The 22,298-nt window shown below is 48.9% G+C and overlaps 1 protein-coding gene across 9 annotated transcripts in view; it reads left to right on the forward strand.

The window, feature by feature from the left end:
• PPP6R3 (protein phosphatase 6 regulatory subunit 3) overlaps positions 1-22,298 on the forward strand; it is a 179,040-nt gene that overhangs the window by 15,071 nt on the left and 141,671 nt on the right. For all 9 annotated transcript variants that reach the window (XM_073573946.1, XM_073573947.1, XM_073573948.1 and 6 more), the window contains exon 3: positions 2,224-2,356. In XM_073573946.1, coding sequence (XP_073430047.1) covers positions 2,345-2,356 — 12 coding nt within the window. In that variant the 5' untranslated portion in view covers positions 2,224-2,344. The remainder of the gene's footprint in view (positions 1-2,223; positions 2,357-22,298) is intronic.

Raw genomic sequence — 22,298 nt, forward strand, 5'->3', positions numbered from 1 at the left:
ATGTTCTCATCTATTCTGTAGATACGTGGAATATGTTTAGTTGGCAACCCTAAACTGGAGGCCCTCCTACATAAAACTTTAAGTAAAGCTGTCTGGGCACTGTTACATGAGGTAAATCAATACTTGACAAAATGTTTTCTGCCATTATGGATAAATCCGGTCAAAGGTATACACTAATTCTCTGCAAGTGCATTGGGGCATGTCACAGCACTTGCAGCTCTTCGGCCTTCACAATTTCTTGCCAAGCACCTTCATTTAATGGATCAGTTCAACTTCTGTCATTTGCCGTCCTTTGCACAAGTGCAGTTATTGCCTGGAATGGTACACACGCGGTATGGTTTGGACTGACTTGTTAGTCAAATTCCAGAGGCGGGCACCCAGCGGGGCAAAGGAGTGAGGGCCGTAGAGCTGGAAGTGCTTTGAGACGCCCAACTCTCTTACAGCTGACTTGTATATAACTTCAGCCCTTGCTTTCTAAATGACGTATCAGATTACTCAGGGTAACAGCACCTATGCTGCCAAACATTCATAGTTTTAGAAAGAACTTTCTCCTGACAGGTTTCCTTCTAAGCTAGGCTTCACCTTGTAGCTACTCTTCTTACCAGTTTCTAATTTTTTTATCCCGCAGTTTCCTCATGTACTTGGATTACTGAAAACGCTCCTTTTAAACTGCAGTAGGCTTTGTTCCAAATGCGCAAAATAAGTGTTCCTCCAATGTAAAGATCTTTTGGTTTACCCAAAAAGATTGTTGTTTTTGGTAGCGCATCATCCTGTGTAAACAGGACTCGCGCTGTTAAGCATTATGGCAGGCTATGCGCACTGATCAGTCTTTACAGTCCGACGCCAGTTCAGATGCGCACTGAATGATCGGCAAACTGGCTAGTAAACTACCGCCATACATGTCGCCAGTCAGCTCTCGTTTAGCGGTGCAGTGTAAACCGTCAGTCTAATTATGTTTTATTGTAAGTCTTTGAGGACCTTTAAAGTGACCGCATACTCTGGCTCTAGCAGGGCTTGATACAATGGAGATGCCGTTGCCCAAATGCAATAAAGCCTTTTTAATTAAGCCATTTTGCATTGTAACTTCATTTTTAGTTTTTTTGTGACAATAAAAACTTTGATTTCAAAAGTGGTCATAACCTTTGCAATTGTTCATTATCCGGTTGTGATAAGTCCGCTCACTTGCCTTCAATCAATGCACTGTTCAGCATCCCAACTCCATAACAAACAGTACACAATTTGAATAAACACACCATGTAATACAAAAAACCCTGTTTATTCCAGTGTTAAAGGGAACCTGGCAGCCGATCCACAGATGGCAATTATCAGACGCTATATGATGTCAGCCATTCGTTTTAGACTCTGAAACGCTGTGGCGTTCCAAACCTCATATGATACCTGGGTATGCAGGTATTCTAATATCCAATTAACTGTTGCCATATACCATGTGATGTTTTTAATAATTCTGGAATGAACAGATTTAATTTTTTAATGTGCTTAAAGGGAACCGGTCACCCCCACCTGGAGTTTTTAAGTAAAAGAGCCACCTTGTGCAGCACTAATGCTGCATTCTGTCAAGGTGGCTTTTATTTGGCGTCCCTTCCACCACATAAGAGTTTTTTTTAAATTTGTCTGACATACCAGAAGTTTGACCGGGTGGCAGGTCTTTCCCCCTCGGACACAGTCGCCTCACATCCATCAGTCATGTCCTCCTTTTGAATTTGGCGCCACCTCCTCAGCGTTCATTTCATTTCCTTGGGTCTGCGCTGTAATATCTTGGGCATGCGCAGTTAACGCTGCCCGTCCTCTGACATCACATGATGTCTGAGCTATCGCGCCTGCATGGACGCGAAGGAATCGTCAGCTCATCCCTAATTGACGATTCCTCCTATGACGCTGCACAGTAGGAAAGAGGTGGAGGGATTTGAGGGAGAGCTGCAGAGAACTACTGCGCATGCCCATGATTCCCAGACCCGCAGTGTGAATAAATCAGAGGAGACTGCAGAGCGGGATCTCTGGTCACGTGTCCACGCAACGCTTGGGTTGGGGTGACAGGTTCCCTTTATATATGCTGAAATTTTAGACTCTCTGTATTAAGAAATTGCTGTGCAAACAATTCCCAAGTAACTGGTTGTAGCTTCTGAGTGAAGATTCACTTTATAAAAATCTGGTACCTTTTTCATCGTGCTTCTTTTCACAGTCTTGTTTTTCCTTATTCCAAAGGACCCAGCTTTCAGTTGGAATTTGATGGACTAATCTTTGCCTCCACCTGCCCCCGTTGAATGAATGAGAACCCCCTAATGTCATCTTGCCTCGAAGAATCATTCTGACCTTTCACAGTAACATGTTTGCAGCAGTACGAGCAGTTTTCATTTTATGTTATGTTTGTGCATATTGTATTACATGTAGATGGTGAATACATGACTGACTTGTTTTGTATCCCGTAATTTAGGTACTTCACAATCATTCTTTTCCTAGCTGCATGCTAATAATGGATATTGCTCCAAAATTTCTGAAACATTTTGAATCGATGGCTTTCCCAATTATTGTATTTGTCCTACTTGCTGATGTATAGCCAACAGCTTTTGATCTGTGATATGTCATATAATTGAGAGAGAGGCAATGTTTTACATATTGCCTGTTTCCGGTAATATTGGTCGATGTACTCTAGCTATGGTAGGTGCCACTCAACCTAACTTTTAGGCCGTCTTCACACAGTGCAATTGTGCTGCGTGGTTGTTGGTTTTTTTTTTTTTGTGTGTGTGCAATTTTAGAAAATTGCAGCAATAAAATGCAGCTTCTGTACATTTTGTGAAGACAGCCTTATGGGATGTACTCCTGCTTTTCAGTATAAGTGATATTTGTCTGGGAGTTATTTGGTTTATCATTTTTTTTTTAATTTCTGGTGTCTGTAATCCCTCTTTGGAGCTACTATAAGCTAGTCATGCTAATGTAGTGTTCCCCGCTGAGCACCGTCGGAGTTTGTCTGAACCACAGAAAAACCAGATTGGGAACCCTGACTGAGCCATTCACTTCAATGAGGGAGGCCGCTGGAGTCACTGTGGACTTGTCTGGCCTTCATCCTGGCAGTATTGCACTTTCTCAGACTCGCACAAAAATATTACAGACTATGTTTTCATGCTGATAAAGCAAAATATTGCCAGGACGGAGGCCAGAAAGTGTTTACCACTATTCCATCAGCCTCATTGAAGTGTTCGGAGTCCTGCTTTTTGGGATTTCAGCAGAAACCCCCAATGTAGTGCTCATCATCCCCACTGATCGTCTGTTACCAGCTTTTGTGTCTTTTGTATGTGAACTGTACACGAACCCATGGCGGGCCCGCTCCGTGCACTGTTAACGTTGGCTGCTCCTATAGTTGATTACAACTGATTGGTGAGGATGCTGAGCATTCACCCACCAATGTTACATTGACGGCTTATCTTTTTGGATAGATCATCAATATGAGTGTAGTGGGAAACCCTTGTGAGAGTGGCTTCATTGACAATAAGCGGATCATCAAGTGTCTGCCTGCTTGGATTAGTTGCCATCTTTGGGGAACAGTGATGTACAGGCTGGCCATGGGCTTCCTGTCCCAAACTCAACAGCCAATTGTCCCTTTGAGGCTGTCAAGCTCTGGTCAAGGGATCTGGGTCCAGTCCTTGCATAAGTCATACGCTGATCTTGCTTCATGGATGTCTGAATGCTTTGAGTATTTCATTTGAGTATTCATTGTCCCTACAGTGTCTTCGCATTGGAAATAAATCTACCGTATATACTCGTGTACAAGCAGACAGCCCCCCCAATTTTGCACAAAAAACTGGGAAAACTTATTGACTCACATATAAGCCTAGGGTGGAAAGTGCAGCAGCTACTGGTAAATTTAAAAAATAAAAATAGATACCAATAAAAGTAAAATTGAGACATCAGTAGGTTAAATGTTTTTGTATATACATATTGAAGCAGGAGCCCCATATAATGCTTCATACAGTTCATGATGGCGCGATAAGATGCTCCATACAAAATACACCCCGTATAATGCTGCACAAAGGTTAATAATGGCCCCATAAGATGCCCCATATGCTGCTCCATAAATGTTATGGCACCATAATATGCTCCATAGATTATGCCCCCATAAAATGCCCCATAGATTATGCTGCCCCTGCAAAAAAATGACATATTAGCCTCTCCGTCGCTGGGGTCCAGGTGCCGGTGTCAATGCTGGCTCAGGGCCCCGGCACCTGAGATATTCACCTGTCCCCGGTCCAACGCTGCTTGCCGCTGTCTGCCGCGTCCTCTGTCACTGACTGCTCAGGCAGCAGAGGGCGCGGTGCACACTAACTACGTCACCGCGCCCTCTGCTGTCTGAACGTCTCTGACAGAGGGACCCGGCAGACAGCGGCGAGCAGCATTGGAACGGGGACAGGTGAATATTGCATATACTTACCCCTCCTGGCACAGTCTCTGCAGCCCCGCTTCTCCCACAGTCTCCCTTCCTGCAGCGGTCATGTGGTACTGCTCATTAAAGTCATGAATATGTGCATATTCATAACTTTAATGAGCGGTACCACATGTCCACTGAAGGAAGGGAGACCGTGGGAGGGGGGGGTCAAAATGGGCTGAAAATCTCTGCTTGTGCACGAGTATATACGATATATTGGACTTTTACAAGATTAAATTACTATAATTTTATTATAATAATTTCTTATAGGTTTGTCCAGGATGGCAATTTATAAAACTTTGCAAAACGCTTTATTAGGGGATTTGTCGCCTTCATTCCTATGTTTAAAAAGAAAAAAAAGTCAGTTCCTAACCCCTGCTTTTTCCCATCCCCATGACAGCACCGCAGACATGAGAGAGATGGTATCCGCCCCCAGGAAACAGGAAACCTGTAGCAGAGACATAAGAAGGAGGCGGCACCTCTCTTCCTCAGTTTGGTTTCCTGTTTCTTGCAGGCGGATGCCTGGGGCAGAGTCCGTACCTCCGGAGGGATCCCCCTCTGATGTCGTCCGTCAGGAGGCCAAGGTCCGCGGGGAGAGGATGGCAGCGAGGCGCGGTGGCGCGCGTCTGTCAGCCCAGCTCGGTGGGCGCTGTGAGCGATGTCCTCCTCGTGAGACTCCCCGGCGGCCGCTCCAGTGGGAGGCTGGGTCGGGGGAGGCGTGGCCACCACGACGCTGGCGCCGACTGAGTGGCGACTGCTTCCGGGGTCGCACTGGAAGTGACATCACACGCCGGATGAGCGGTGTACTGGGCACTTCTGGGCGGGAGCGGTCCCAGAAGCGCGCACCGCTCCTCCATAAAAAGGGAGGCAAGGCAGGTGCCACTGGTCCCTGATAGGCTGCACACAGGCTCCGGAGTTGTAGAGCCAGATCAGCAGCAGAGCGCAGATGGATCCTGAAGGCGAGATGCGTGCGCAGGAGGAAGAGCTTACCGGGGTACCCAGAGGGCTGGGTCAGTGCCTTTGTAAGGCAGCACAATATATTAACAACTGCCCTATGTATGTCTTCTGTAGGGAAAGGCCACATCAAAGCAAAAGAACAAGGAATGTGCACTATGCAAAAAGGCCGTAGCTAAAACTTATGAGAAGCGACTTTGTCGCTCGTGCATTAAAAAAACAGTGGCTGAAGAGTCACCATCCCTGCTCCAGAGCATTAAAACTATGATCCGGGATCAAGTAGAGTCGACGGTAAAAGATGAATTAAAGGAGCAGACTACACTTGGCTCCGATATAACTCCTGCTTCACCCCTGCCCCCACCTCCTCCTCTCCCTCCCACAGAAATAACTACAGACATAGAGTCTGAGGAAGAACAAGGGGAGATAGGGCCCTCGGACCTGGACTCCTCGGACGAGGAAAAGGGTCGTCCATATTTCCTATCTGAGGCCATTGGGAAACTACTAAAGCTTGTAAGGTCCACAATGGGACTTGAAACACCAAAAGAGCCAAAGTCAATTCACGATGCTATGTTTAGCAATCTTGAGGGGAAAAAACGAAGGGTTTTTTCCCTTCCATGATAACCTGTTAAATTTGATCAAGAGGGAATGGAAGAAACCCAACAAAAAAATGTCCATACCGCAGGCGCTCAAACTTAAATACCCGTTTGATGAGGAGGTATGCGATAAATGGGAAAAAGCTCCCAGACTAGATGCCGCCATTGCTAGTACATCCAGGGGAATAGCATTGCCATTTGAGGACATGGGTGCCTTAAAAGATCCCCTTGACATGAAAGCAGACGCTTTTCTAAAATCTGCTTGGGAAGCATCGGCTTGGTCATTTAAGCCAGGGGTGGCCGCCACTTGTACAGCGCGTGCTATGGTCAAGTGGTTAGACGAATTAAGTGACCAAATTAAGAATAAATGCCCAAGGGAGACACTGCTGGAGGCAATACCTTCCCTACAGAAGGCTGCGGGATTCCTGGCTGACGCCGCAGTAGATTCCGTCCGAGGTGCTGCCCGTGCATGCGCCCTTTCAAATTCAGGCCGCAGACTGGTCGGCAGACTTCCAGTCAAAGGTTAAACTCTCTGCGCCGTCCTGTGTGAGGGTCAATACCTGAAAGCATTGGACGAAATTTTAGAAAAAGCATCAGATAAGAAAAGCGGTTTCCACCCCCCCCTTCCCTAGGCGTCTGTGGACTGAAGCTCGCTCGTCCTTTCGTGGAGCAGGGAACAGAGGGAGCCGAGGGCGGCCAGATGATAGAACCACGCAGGGCAGACCCTGGAGGGGAAAAGAGAAAAAGGATTCCTCTTTAGTAAAACCACCCCGAGACCCGATACTAAGCAATGACGCCAGGGCAGTTGGGGGAAGGCTTCAGTTCTTTGTCCATCAATGGGTAGCATTGCCCGCCTCAAAGTGGGTAACCGACCTGTTAGCCGAGGGCCTACGACTAAGTTTCCTAAGCCTTCCACCTCAAAGAGTAAAAGTGACCCGGGTAGCCAAAAAGAATCAGGCCACGCTAGAAAAGGAGATTCAACTCCTCATGCAAAAGGAGGTACTAATAAAAGTACCGTGTCAAGTAGGGAAAGGACTTTACAGCACTCTGTTCCTCACGCCAAAACCAGATGGGTCACTAAGAACAATATTCAATCTCAAAGCCCTGAACCAATACATCAGAACAGAGAAATTCAAAATGGAGACCTTGGGGTCAGCGGTGAAGCTACTCGACCCGGGTTGCTACATGGCAGTAATCTTACTGACGCCTATTACCATGTCCCAATATGGGGGGGAACACCAACAATATCTAAGATTGGTAGTAGAGATTTCTCAAGTCCCCACTCATCTACAGTACCAGTGCCTACCCTTCAGGGTATCAGTGGCCCCTCGTATATTTACAAAAATCATCGGGGAAGTAGCGTACTTTATAAGAAGGGAAAATATCCTGTTGGTACCCTATCTAGACTATTTCCTCGTTGTAGCAAACGACAAGCAAAGTTACGAAAATGCAGTTACAAAGGTCCTGGAAATATTAACCAGGCTAGGCTGGATGATCAATCTAAAAAAATCCAAATTAACTCCAGTGCAGTCACAAGAATTCCTTGGAATTCAAGTGGACTCATTAAAATAGCAGTGCATTCTTCCAGAAAGGAAAGTTGGGGCTATCCAACAAAAAATAAAACGGATACAATCCGGTCGAGCCATATCAGTAAGAGAGGCAATGTCGCTCCTGGGCACGTTAACAGCAACAATCCCAGCGGTCCGGTGGGCACAAGCCCATACGAGAGAACTACAGTGGCAGATCCTATCCGAACAGGAGAAGGGTCCTTCCAATTTAAATCGGGAGATCATTCTCTCACCTCAAGTGCAGGAGTCATTAACATGGTGGCTGAGCACCGAAAACTTAAACAGATCAGTGCCCTGGACTACTCAACTCGGTGGTACTGACCACGGACGCAAGTCCGAGTGGTTGGGGGGGGCACACATAGAGAAACGAACCCTACAGGGCCAGTGGGAACCCGGAATGAGGGATGCATCCTCAAATCTAAAAGAACTGGCGGCTGTGAGGCGAGCCCTTCCCCTAGTAAAGCGAGAAGTGCAAGGGAGACATGTCTCACCATATTATCCGACAACAACACGGTCATAGCATACATAAACAGACAAGGGGGTACAAGGTCGGCAATCCTTATGGCAGAGGCCAGTGAATTATTCGCATGGGCGGAAAACAATCTTTTGTCCTTATCGGGTACACATTTAAAGGGGGCAGACAATTATCTGGCCGATTATTTAAGCCGTCATGTACTACACCAGGGAGAATGGTCCCAAAGTCAAAAAACATTTGGGGAAATCTGCGCTGCCTGGGGCACACCAGAAGTAGACCTGTTTGCTACCAGGGAAAATTGAAAAGTGGACAGGTTCTACTCCCTAAATCCAAGAGAGCACCCAGAGGGGGTGGATTCGCTACTACACCGGTGGAAATTTCATCTGGCCTTATGCGTCCCCCCCCCCCCCCCGTTTCCATTGATTCCAGTAGTCTTGAAAACGATCTGACAGCACAAAGCTCGAATAATCCTGGTTGCGCCCTTCTGGCCGAAAAGGGCATGGTTCACATGGCTCAGACGCATGTCTGTCTCGGACCCATGGATCCTCCCAGATACCCCGAATCTGCTATACCAGGGCCCAATAGAACACCCCAGGGTTCACAGGCTGCACCTCACTGCGTGGAACTTGAGGGGACTCCTTCTAGCAAAAGGGTTCTCAGTCCTGTTAGTAACCACCCTGCTCGCTAGCAGAGAGGAGGTAACTTCACGTAAATACCAAAAAATTTGGGAAAAATTCTTGCAGTTCACGGGCCAACAATGGACTGGGACAGCCTAGAAAATAACAATAAAAGAGATCCTAGTGTTCCTCCAGAAAGGACTGGAAAAAGGACTGTCCACAAGCACCCTAAAAGTGCAGGTATCGGCCCTTGGTGCGTTGTTTGATCAAAAACTGGCTGATCACCCATGGATCTATAGATTCATTCAGGCCTCCTTCACATCCAGGCCCACAAAATTAACATCTAAGGTAGCTCCCTGGGATCTAAATTTAGTATTAAGGGCACTGGCAGCGTCTCCATTTGAGCCTATTGCTTCCATCTCAATAAAGGCGCTAACGCTAAAAACAGTACTCCTGGTGGCCCTAACCTCAGCTCGTCGTGTCTGCGAGCTGCAGGCAATATCTGTAAATCCACCATATACCACCTTTTTGGATGATGGTGATCATAAAAACTGATCCAGCCTTCCTACCGAAGGTAAGTTCCAAATTCCACAGGGAGCAGGAGATAATTTTGCCCTCGTTTTGTCCAAACCACAAATCCCAGGGAGAGAAAACCTTCCATTGCCTAGATGTCAGACGTTGCCTGATTCAATATATAAAAGCCTCAAAATCATGGATACAGTCTTCAGCCCATTTTGTCTCCTTTCAGGAGACAAACAGGGGTAAGAAAGCTTAAAAATCAACAATTGCACGATGGCTACATATGGGTATTGCAATGGCTTATTCTTCTTTAGATCAGGCCATACCCACGTCCTGGGCTGAAAGGGCAAATGCTTCGGTTGAGCAGATCTGTAAAGCAGCAGTATGGTCCTCACCATCCACTTTCTTCCGACACTATAGACTAGACCTAGGGCCCTCAAATCTAGCCTTTGGGAGAAAAGTGTTGTCTGCTTTTGTCCCACCCTAGTAGTCTATTCTATCTTTCCTCTCATGTCTGCGGTGCTGTCATGGGGAAGGGAAAAAATGATAATTACTTACTGGTAATTTGATTTTCCAGAGCCATGACAGCACCGCATTGTTCCCGCCCTACCTTGGTGATGGTTGTGTGGTGCACCAGAAAATTTAAAATTGTATCTGGATATGTAAATCTGTGAAAAAAATATTAAAAAAATAAAATAAAAAAAATAAAGGAAAAAGGTGAATATTAGTGACACTGTTGTATAACATGTATGTAAACTAATACGGCGATTGCCTTTGCATACTCTGAAACAAACTGAGGAAGAGAGGTGCCACCCCCTTCTTATGTCTCTGCTACAGGTTTCCTGGTATCCGCCCCCAGGAAACATCTCTCTCATGTCTGCGGTGCTGTCATGGCTCTGGAAAATCAAATTACCGGTAAGTAATTATTTTTCTCCAGTGTATTTACCTGCCTCCAACTACATTTGGAGTACAGATGGTTGCAGTGAAAGGCTCAGCATCTGTATCTCAAGTCTGAGGGTAAGCTGCTGCAGCTGGAGGATATTGCTCTAATAAGCACAAGGGTGTAGATTTGGTCACTGCCATCTGCTAAAAAAAATAGCTGAAGGCAGGTAAGTAGACCCAAGGAAAAGCAGCGATGTGGAAGCGAGTTGCATGGCTGTGTGGCGCTCCAAAGAAATGCCTCCTCACACCATTACTGACCTTTCTGCCAAACTGGTCATGTTGCAGGCAGCAGAACGTTCTCCATTGCATCTCAAGACTGTCACGTCTGTCGTGTGCTCAGTATGAACCTGCTCTCATCTGTGAAGAGCACAGGACATGGCGCCAATGTTGAATCTGCCAATCTTGGTGTTTGCCAATCGCCCTGCACGGTTTGGACTGTAAGCACAATGCCCACTTGTGGATGTCTGGCCCTCATACCACCCTAATGGATTCTTTCTGACCTTTTGTGCAGACACATGCACATTTGTGGCCTGCTGGAGGTAATTTTTCAGGCCTCTGGCACTGCTCCTCCTGTTCCTCCATGCACAAAGGAGGAGGTAGCTGTCCTGCTGCTGGGTTGTTGCCCTCCTACGCCCCTCCACGTCTGCTGGTGTACTGCTGACAGGCACAGTTCACATTGATGTGCCATGCTGGATGAGCTTTACTACCTAAGCAACTTCTGTGGGTTGTAGACACTGCCTTATGCTACTGTACAGTACCTCTAGAGGTGAGAGCAATGACAAAATGCAAAAGTGACCAAAACAGCCAAAAAGGATGAGAACAGAGAAAGTCTGTGGTCACCCCCTTCAGAACCACTCCTTTATAGGCGTTATCTTGCTATTTGCCTATAATTACTTCTGTTGTCTGTTCCATTTGCACAACAGGAGAAATTCATTCACAATCAGTGTTGCTTCATTACTGGACAGGTTAATTTCACAGAAGTTTGATTGACTTGGAGTTGTGTTGTTTAAGTGTTTCCTTTATTTTCTTTGAGATGTTTGTATGTGTATATATACATTGGTATAATATGAAAAAAAATTTTTTTTACTAGGAATGAGAACAAACCCCCTTGTAGTAATTTACATAGTTTCATAGCTCTCTATTCTGGACAAAATTATTAAAGAAGTAAATAAGACTCAGGCTGAGCTTCTGCTGTGGGGCAGAAAATGGCAAACTGTATGTTTTCCAAATGCCCATCCCAATGTTGCTGCTTTTACACCTCTTGCTTGGCACTGTCATTGTGTGGGTCAAAGTCCTTCGTACTTATTTGGATTGGATTGCCCTTAAAGGGAAGGTGCCATCCAAAAAAAAAATTTTCAGCAATTGAAAAAATGTAAAGAATTAATGTTTACATTTTCTTAAATATTATCATTTGTTTTTAATCTTGTAAACTATGAAAAATAATTTTAAAAAGTTTGGCATTTCCACTTGTTGACACTAGGGGGAGCAGCTACTGAAATTTGGCAGAGGTGATGCCAATTTGTGTTTTCTGAGGTATCCACCTCTGCTGCAGAGGATAAGAGTTAATTCTTGGCCTCCCTTTCGTGGGGTGTTTCTCATGGAAGTTTGTTTAATCATAGCAATTGATGGCATTTATGACTGCACTTGAGAACACGTTCAAGGTTCTAGCAATTTTCCAGATTGCTTTTAAAGGGAAGGTGCCATCCCAAAAAAATTTTTTCAGCAATTGAAAAAGAATTTGTTTACATTTTCTTAAAAAATATTATCATTTGCTTTTAATTTTGTAAAATATAAAAAATAATTTTAAAAAGTTTGGCATTTCCACTTGTTAACACTAGGGGGAGCAGCTACTGAAATTTGGCACAAAAACCTAGTGTACAACTAGCTCACATTACTGCCCTGCAGTAATTATGGGCGGAATCTGCTGACATGGGTGTGGTGTCACTCCTCTCCTCCCCTTCTGGGTGTTTGCTCAGGGAAAAGAGAGGATGACATTTAGGAACACAGTGAGCAGCCATTTTGATGGGGCCTGCAAAGTTACTGAGTGTCTTTGCATGCAAAGTCTGGATCAGAACAGGTCATCAATCAGCAGAAATGCTTCCTGGATTTCTGTGGAGCAGACAAGCAGACGGTCCATCCATGTGTATAAAACTCAGCGCTCTATATACACTCCCTGGCACCGAACAGGGTGCCCCCCCCCCCCCCCATAGACCAGCACACTGCTCTCGTGAAATACTCTGTACTGCTGTCACCCTGCTCCTTCCACCATATATCAGGCCCCTGTCGCCTCGCTTTCACACATCGCCAGGACAGGATCTGAGGAGAGGGATGGGGTCTTCGGTCATCGAGGATGGCAGGCAGCAAGGATTCTGGGAGCAGGATGACAGCAGCACAGAGTATTTCAGGAGAGCAGTGTGCTGGTCTATGGGGGGCACAGAGGGAGATATATGGGGGAGGAGCAGGGTGACAGCACACAGAAATCCAGGAAACATTTCTGCTGATTGATGGCCTGTTCTGATCCAGACTTTGCATGCAAAGACCCCATTCGCCTCCTCAGACCCTGTCCTGGCGATGTGTGAAAGCGAGGCGACATGCGCAGTCCGGGGTGACGCTGGCATGCAGACTGGAGGGATATGTTGCCATATAGTAACGATAAAAATGAGACCCCTCTCTTCAGCTGCCTCACCAGCCCTCCCCTGGCTGCACCTAACTATTACCCCTGACCCGTGTGCAGGTGCTCAGCCAGAACCACCCTAGAATGGGTCCCCTTTTAGCAGATAATACCACCATATACTTCACACAATACCGCCATATAGTTCTCACATAATGCCGCCATATAGATCCTACACAATACCACCATGTAGATCACACATAAAACCAGCAGGGTGACAGCAGCACAGAGTATTTCAGGAGAGCAGTATCACACGGGATAGGATTAGATACACGGCTCAGCAGTCGGTATCACACAGGAGAGGATTAGATACACAGCTCAGCAGTCAGTATCACACAGGATAGGAATAGATACACGGTTGAGCAGTTAGTATCACACGGGAAAGGATTAGATACATGGCTCCGCAGTCAGTATCACACAGGATAGGATTCGATACACGGTTCAGCAGTCAGTATCACACAGGAGAGTGTGACGAACAGCCCACGGCCGTTCGTCCACTTACGGAGGCGACTAACGGGGGTCCCGCTGCCCCCAAAACGCGACGGACAGCGGACCCTGTGTCACCACTATGTCACAGTCCCACCACTGACACGGGTGTATCAGCGGACGGAGGGACGAGACACAATGCCGGCACACGGCTATCACAGGCGCAATGGGGCTTATCTTAGTTATCCCACCACTGGCACCATGTGACAAAAATATCCAGCAAGCTAATCTCGCTCTACAATTTGCCGCAGGGGGAGTTTAATTTGGATGCCCCGCCACTGCTATCAATCTTCCAAGTACTGCAGGGATTTATGTATATCCCACTTTCTCAGTTCCACTTTGGAACTCGCAGCTCTCCGGCGCCCCCCTTACCCTCAGGTCAGTCAGGGAACTGCACCTAGGATAATTAGTCGCCGGACGGGCTGCCTGTTGTGAACCGGCAATTAGGCTTCTGCAGTAAGGGAATTATCAGCTGTGGCCACAGCCCCTCATTCAGCTATATAAGACCCTTCTAGACTGCCAGCAAGCCGCAATAGCCGTGCACAACGTGCTGCCACCAGTCACGGTTACTTAATTCACAGTGTTAAATTAAGAGGGTCCGTGGCAAACCCCTTGAATTAGTAGCGATTATCTATCAAAGGCGTATAGTTCGAGTCTTAGAGCATAGAGACAGATCTAAATAATTCATTTATTTTCCGAAAGAGGACAGTGATTACAGATAAAAGTTGCTATAAAATTGAGACATAAAATATGTACAGTACAGGTATAAAATAAAAGTGGAGAAAACAAAGAGATTACACTCTCAGTTCCATATTGTTCCTTAGGCAGACCATGCGGCTAAGGTGGGTGGAGGCGGAGCTGCACTTCTCCGCTCATCTGGGTCTTTCTAGCACGACGACTTGAGCTGTTCTCCCCTGGTTTTGTCCAGGAAATGCTTTATAGACTTGCTATGTGACATCACGGAGAGATGCATGCTGGGTTAATCCCACCTCTCCCTTTTGGATTTAGAATTACACTAGAAAACTTATACTAATCATAACTCCGTGGGGGCAGCCCGCACAGACACACATAGGGCATCATTGGTTGTGATTTGTTGAGTACAATAATTCAAGACCAAATATGCAGTAGTTCTGATACACCGTTTAGCTGGAACACATATCTCAGGTTCTGAAAGGATTACGCTTCGCCAGAACCACGGCAGCGACGCTGTGACCGCCCGGATTACAAAAATGTGATTTTCATATCTCTAGGGTATTTGGTTCTTTTGGTATAGTCTCTCATAGTTTTATTCGTTTCAAACAAAAGTTTTTCCCGCTCTGAAGAGGAGAGAAGGAAACAAATGGTTGCAACAGCAGGGGGGTCTCTTATTACTAGTGCGAACACAGGCTGTAGAGGAGGGGGGGTGGCACTGCTCTGTGTGTGTGTGAAGGGAGGAGGGATGAAGCTGCAGAGCTAGCAGCCTGGATTGTCATATCTGCCGGATCTTTCTGGAAAGTTACAACAGAAAACATATTTTGTGGACAAAACCCCATACCTCAGACATTGTACATCACACCTCCCCCCTTAAGAGGGCGCTAAGGAGGCATTACCTCTCGGTAATCGGCCATGCGCACCTCAGCGGGTTCGCCCCGGCGGGACAACCCATCGGCATTGCCGTTTTCACTGCCCTTCCTGTGTTTTACAGTGAAGTCGTACTGTTGAAGGGCAAGGCTCCAGCGGAGCAACCTTCCATTGGTTCCAGACACTGTGTGCAACCAGCTCAGAGGGTTGTGGTCAGTTACCACCGTGAAGGCGCGCCCGTACAGGTAGGGCTGCAAACGTTGCAGTGTCCACACCATGGCCAGACACTCCTTCTCGATGGTCGAGTATGCCACTTCCCTCGGCAAAAGTTTCCGGCTCAGGTACAACACGGGGTGTTCTTAGTCCCCCGAGTCGACCTGGCTAAGCACAGCTCCGAGGCCAAACTCGCTGGCGTCGGTCTGTACCAGAAACGGGCGACTGCTGTCGACTGCTCTCAACACTGGAGAGTTGCACAGGGCTGCTTTCAAAGCTTGGAAAGCCGCCTCACAGTCATCTGTCCAGTTGACTGTTTGGGGTAGCCTCTGCTTGGTGAGGTCAGTCAAGGGTTTGGCAAGGGCGCTATAGTCCTGTACGAACTGCCTATAGTACCCTGCAGTGCCCAAGAAGGACTTCACCTGTTTCTTGGTCCTGGGGGTGGGCCAGGACACTATTGCGTCCACTTTTTCTGGCTCCGGACTCATGGAACCCCCGCCTACCCGGTGCCCCAGGTAGTGGACCTCGCGCATGCCTATCTGGCACTTCCCCGGCTTGATGGTCAGGCCTGCCTGGTGAAGACGCTTGAGCACCTCCTGGAGGTGCTGAAGGTGTTCCTCCCAGGTGGAACTGAAGACGGCAATATCGTCTAAGTACGCCACCGCGTACTCCTCCAGTCCCCGAAGCAGGTGGTTGACCATCCGCTGGAAAGTGGCAGGGGCATTCTTCATGCCGAAGGGCATGACCGTGGACTCGTACAGTCCAAAGGGGGTGATAAAGGCGGATTTCTCCTGCGCCTCAGGGCTCAGGGGAATCTGCCAGTATCCCCGACTCAAATCCATGATGGATATGTAGTTGGCGTTTGTCAACCGCTCGAGCAGATCCTCGATGCGCGGCATTGGGTGGGCATCAGAGGTTGTGATGGCGTTGAGCCCCCTGTAGTCCACGCAGAACCGGGTGGTTCGATCCTTTTTAGGCACGAGGACTACAGGTGAAGCCCACGCGCTTTTTGACCGTCGAATCACCCCCAGCCTTAACATCTCATCGATCTCTTGGCGCATGACTTGTTGCACCGTTTCAGAGATCCGATAAAGTGTTCGCCGTAATGGGGCGTGATTCCCGGTGTCCACCTCATGAACCGCTAACTCCGTCCTCCCCGGTTGGTTGGTGAACACGGGCCGGAAGAGTTTCAGGGTGGCCATCAACTGCAACCGCTGGGACACGGTGAGCGAACCACTTATCTCCATGTCCTCAATGGACCCATTGGCCTTGGCCTGGGCCAGCATGTCCAGGAGGGGATCTTCCTCCCCATCCTCTGGCAGATTGCAGACCGGTAGGACGCAAGCTTCACGTTCGTAGTGTGCCTTCAGCATGTTGACGTGAAAGGCCTTGCGCCTACCCCGAGCATGGTCAAGCGTGACCACGTAGGTGACCGGGTTGAGCTGTTGGTGGACGACGTATGGGCCTTCCCAGGCTGCCTGAAGCTTATCCGTTGGTACAGGGACCAGCACCCACACCTTTTGACCCACCTGGTAGGTCCGCTCCCGGGCGTTCTGGTCGTACCAGCGCTTCTGGTCAGCCTGAGCCTGCGTCATGTTGTCATGCACCAACTGCGTCAAGGTCTGCATCTTGTCACGGAAGCGCATGACATAATCCACGATGGACACTTCTGTGCGGTTTGGCTCATCTTCCCAGGATTCTCTTATCAACCCAAGGGGTCCCCGGACTCGCCTGCCATACAGGAGCTCGAAGGGGGAGAACCCGGTCGAGGCCTGCGGAACTTCTCTGTAAGCGAACAGCAGGTGTGGGAGGTACCGCTCCCAGTCGCGCCCTTGGGTCTCAACCAGTATGCGGAGCATCTGTTTGAGGGTACCGTTGAAACGTTCACACAAACCATTAGTCTGTGGGTGATACGGACTCGATACCAGCTGCGTCACCTGCATTTTCTCACAGATAGCCTCCATTAGGCGAGACATGAATTGGGGCCCTTGATCGGTAAGCATCTCCCTAGGAAATCCTACTCTTGAAAAGATGGTCACCAGTGCGTCAGCCACCTTATCTGCCCTGGTTGAAGACAGAGCTACTGCCTCTGGGTACCGGGTAGCGTAGTCTACCACGGTGAGAATGTATCGCTTTCCGGAGCTGCTGGGGACGGACAGCGGTCCTGCAATGTCCACCGCGATTCTCTGGAAAGGCTCCTCTATCACCGGCAAAGGAATAAGGGGAGCCTTAAGAGCAGGCCCCGCCTTACCCACTTTTTGACAGGTGGCGCAGGAGCGGCAGTAGTGTGTTACATCTGTCCCCATCTTGGGCCAATAGAAGTGTTGAGACAGCCGTGCCTTTGTTTTGCTGATCCCCAAGTGTCCAGCGAGTGGAATCTCATGGGCAATCCGCAACAACTCGGTTCTGAACTGATAGGGGACGACCAGCTGTCTTTCCCTCAACCACTCCTTTTTAGGATCTCCGGGTACTGTCTCCCGGTACAACCTTCCTCGTTCCCAGAACACCCTCTCCTTATCAGACTTGGAGGTGGGCGTCTCGGCGAGACCTCTCAATTTCTCCAGGCTGGCATCTGAGTGCAGAGCAGCCTGGAACTCCATGCTGGAGGCTGCCAGAAGTGACGTCAGGGTCCCCTCTTTACTGGGACCCTCTGGAACCGGCTCTGGGTTCACCTCTGGTTCAGTCTCTCCTGTAGCAGCAGAGGGTCCAGAAGACCGTGCGTTACCTGCGATCTGGGCACTCTGACTGCGTGTGACAGCTGCTATGTATGCTGTCTCCCTGGGGATTTCTACAGACCCACCAGCCGGTGCTGGCTTGGGCTCTACCTCCCCATCCACCCCCAACACTTCAGGAGCAGTGCTACTTATGGGCCAGTTACCTTCCTCGGTGGCACTGGTCAGCTGCATGGCATTACCTTCCTCATGGTCCCCATGCACCTCCCCATTCTCTTGAGCACCGTTGCTTACTCCTGCCAGGGGTTCCTCAGCCGTCTCACTCCGCAGAGTGACGGGGCTGAGCACTTCGTTACCTGTGGACACATCTACCGCTTCAAAGAAAGGGTTAACGGGTTCAGTCGGCACAGATACATCAACCTCATCATCATCCTTCCTAGGGGAAGAATGGTTATCGGTTTGCTTTGGCACATTCACATCAACATCATACCTGGGGAAAGAATGGTTGTTAGTTGCATCATTACTCATCAAGGCATTAGCAGGTAACACATTCAGTTTCCCGTCATCATCAGGGTTAACGTTACCCTTATCAGTTTGGGGAAGGGTGTCAGGGACGTAGTATGCAACCATCCGCCCCAAGTCAGTCCCCAATAAAACATCAGTGGGCAGGTTTTCAGACACTCCCACCTCCCTCAACCCGCTCCCAGCACCCCAATCGAGATAAACTCGTGCCACTGGCAAGGGACAACGGCTGCCTCCAATCCCGGTGACAGTCAGGGTTTTCCCCTCAACAAACTCTTCAGGGGCCTCCAGTCCAGGACGGATGAGGGTTCGTTCAGCCCCGGTGTCCTTGAGGCCTGTAGCAAGACGGGCCCCCACCTGAACAGGTTGAACGTTGTCGTCAGCTCTCCCAACCACACCTCCCACCAAAAGAACAGAGGCGTTGGGCCCGGGGGCCTTGGCTGGGGGGTTCTTCGGCCTGTTCGGACAGGCGTAAAAGAAGTGACCAGGCCGCTGGCAGTGGTGACACAGGCGACTGTCAGTAGCCGGCCTGTTGTTGGCAACAGGGGCAGGGCCTCCGGAGGGACGGCTAGCTGGGGCATTGGGGTTGGTTGCTGGCTTACCCCCTTTCCAGCTGGTGGCGACTGGCCTCCGCGTCTCGGGCTTCCGGTTGGCCTCGTGGTTGTCGGCGATCTGCGCCGCTTTGTCCGCGTTCGTTGGTTCGCGGTCCAGGATGAACTGTCGGACCTCAGCTGGGCAGAGATGCAGGAACTGGTCTTTGATCATCAGGTCCCGTAGCTGCTCAAAGGTTTCAACGGACAGTCCATGGATCCACTGGTCAAAGTGGGTCCTGAGTCCTTGCACCACATCACTGTAGCTATCATGTGGGCCACGTTGGAGGTGCCGGAACTTCTTTCGGTATACCTCAGGTGTCAGCCGTTATTTGGCGATCAGCGCCTGCTTTATGGCGACAGTCGTCATCGGCTTCTGGCGGAAGAGAAGCAAATGCCTCCAGGGCTTTGCCTTTTAGCCCTGGGGTCAAGTACCTTGCCCATTGGTCTCTAGGCAGCTGGTACTGTCTGCAGGCTTTCTCAAAGGCTCGCAGGAACGTGTCCAAGTCCCCGTCCTTTTCCATCACGGGAAAATGCTCTGGCCGGGGTTTAGGAGTCTGGACGCTGCTGGGCTCACGGCTTCGGGCTGTGGGGGCATTCCCACCCCGCTGGAGTACCTCCAGTTCATGGGCCCTCTGCGCCTGGCGCTCGGCTCTCTCAGCCTCAGCTTGGCGCTCAGCTCTCTCCGCCTGGCGCTCGGCTCGCTGCTCTGCTCTCTCTCGAGCTTGCTGGATCAGCCTCACCCGCCCATCACTGTCTTCGGCGGGGAGTTCGTCCAAGGCCATTTGCAGATAGGGGTCCACCCCGTTCTGGTTGAATGTGGGGCCAGCGCTCAGGAGTGGAGCCTCTGCTGCAGCCCCATTGCCACTTGGGCCAACTTCTGCGCTCGCTGGATTCTGGTCGTTGTCCAGCTGCACTAGAGCCGCGATCATTTGATCTTTGGTTCCGCCTGCGGCGTCTATGCCTCGGTACGTGCATAACCCAGCAAGGGTGTCCTTTTTCTGCTTCTGATACCACTCCACTGTCATCGCCGCCATGGTTGCCAAATAAAAGATAGAAAAAGAAAAACGAAGAAACGGGAGGGGGATACTTGCATGTACACACTAATGTCTCAGGACTAGTAACCACTGAGTCTGTTCTCCAAAACCTATGATGCAGGATTCCCGCAGGAACCGTGCAGGTCTTTAGTGAGAGGAATGATTGCTCAAACCAAATCACTAATGCTCTAGGATGATCCCACCGCTCTGCCACCAATATGTGACGAACAGCCCACGGCCGTTCGTCCACTTACGGAGGCGACTAACGGGGGGTCCCGCTGCCACCAAAACGCGACGGACAGCGGACCCTGTGTCACCACTATGTCACAGTCCCACCACTGACAGGGGTGTATCAGCGGACTGAGGGACGAGACAATGCCGGCACACGGCTATCACAGGCGCAGTGGGGCTTATCTTAGTTATCCCACCACTGGCACCATGTGACAAAAATATCCAGCAAGCTAATCTCGCTCTACAATTTGCCGCAGGGGGAGTTTAATTTGGATGCCCCGCCACTGCTATCAATCTTCCAAGTACTGCGGGGATTTATGTATATCCCACTTTCTCAGTTCCACTTTGGAACTCGCAGCTCTCCGGCGCCCCCCTTACCCTCAGGTCAGTCAGGGAACTGCACCTAGGATAATTAGTCGCCGGACGGGCTGCCTGTTGTGAACCGGCAATTAGGTTTCTGCAGTAAGGGAATTATCAGCTGTGGCCGCAGCCCCTCATTCAGCTATATAAGACCCTTCTAGACTGCCAGCAAGCCGCAATAGCCGTGCACAACGTGCTGCCACCAGTCACGGTTACTTAATTCACTGTGTTAAATTAAGAGGGTCCGTGGCAAACCCCTTGAATTAGTAGCGATTATCTATCAAAGGCGTATAGTTCGAGTCTTAGAGCATAGAGACAGATCTAAATAATTCATTTATTTTCCGAAAGAGGACAGTGATTACAGATAAAAGTTGCTATAAAATTGAGACATAAAATATGTACAGTACAGGTATAAAATAAAAGTGGAGAAAACAAAGAGATTACACTCACAGTTCCATATTCCTTAGGCAGACCATGCGGCTAAGGTGGGTGGAGGCGGAGCTGCACTTCTCCGCTCATCTGGGTCTTTCTAGCACGACGACTTGAGCTGTTCTCCCCTGGTTTTGTCCAGGAAATGCTTTATAGACTTGCTATGTGACATCACAGAGAGATGCATGCTGGGTTAATCCCACCTCTCCCTTTTGGATTTAGAATTACACTAGAAAACTTATACTAATCATAACTCCGTGGGGGCAGCCCGCACAGACACATATAGGGCATCATTGGTTGTGATTTGTTGAGTGCAATAATTCAAGACCAAATATGCAGTAGTTCTGATACACCGTTTAGCTGGAACACATATCTCAGGTTCTGAAAGGATTACGCTTCGCCAGAACCACGGCAGCGACGCTGTGACCGCCCGGATTACAAAAATGTGATTTTCATATCTCTAGGGTATTTGGTTCTTATGGTATAGTCTCTCATAGTTTTATTCGTTTCAAACAAAGAAGTTTTTCCCGCTCTGAAGAGGAGAGAAGGAAACAAATGGTTGCAACAGCAGGGGGGTCTCCTATTACTAGTGCGAACACAGGCTGTAGAGGAGGGGGGGTGGCACTGCTCTGTGTGTGTGTGAAGGGAGGAGGGATGAAGCTGCAGAGCTAGCAGCCTGGATTGTCATATCTGCCGGATCTTTCTGGAAAGTTACAACAGAAGACATCATATTTTGTGGACAAAACCCCATACCTCACAGACATTGTACATCACAGAGAGGACTAGATACACGGCTCCGCAGTCAGTATCACACAGGATAGGATTCGATACAGGGCTCAGCAGTCAGTATCACACAGGATAGGATTAGGTGTCCAGCAGATGGCCAAGTGTTTTGAAAGAGCAGGGAGCAGCTCCTATGTTTTGTAAGTGCAGGAGCTGCAGCTGGTCGGGTGTTTTGGAAAGAGCAGCTCGGTCTCCAGCAGCTTGTCCTGTATCCTCTCCTGCAGCTGGTATGTGCAGAGTGAACATCCAAGCCCTGTTATGCTGGAACAGTACAGCATCCAGGGCTTGCAATAGAGTGTAAATGGAGCTAAAAGTAAAGCACTGGGCTCTAATAAGATGGTGCCTGGCCACACCTATAGCTGTGAATTGAGCTGCCCACAGAGGTGTGCCCAGTTCACTCCTGATGCAGCTGCAATGATAGATAGGGTCGGGAGCCGACTCTTGTCTCTTATGCCCAGGGACTGCCGTAAATGAGCATGGAAAGTGTCGTTCAGCAGCCAGAAAGGAAAGATGGCAGCTCCCAGTGGCTGCATTAATATAGTAAAAAAAAAACAAAAACATACACACCACTGAGTCAAGCTTAGGGGACAATATCTTTTTGTACGATTTTCTTTTTTACATTAAATTATGAAAACACA

Source organism: Dendrobates tinctorius, unplaced genomic scaffold (assembly GCF_039654945.1).
Source record: "Dendrobates tinctorius isolate UK_male_01 unplaced genomic scaffold, ASM3965494v1 ptg000037l, whole genome shotgun sequence".
Lineage (NCBI taxonomy): Eukaryota > Metazoa > Chordata > Amphibia > Anura > Dendrobatidae > Dendrobates > Dendrobates tinctorius.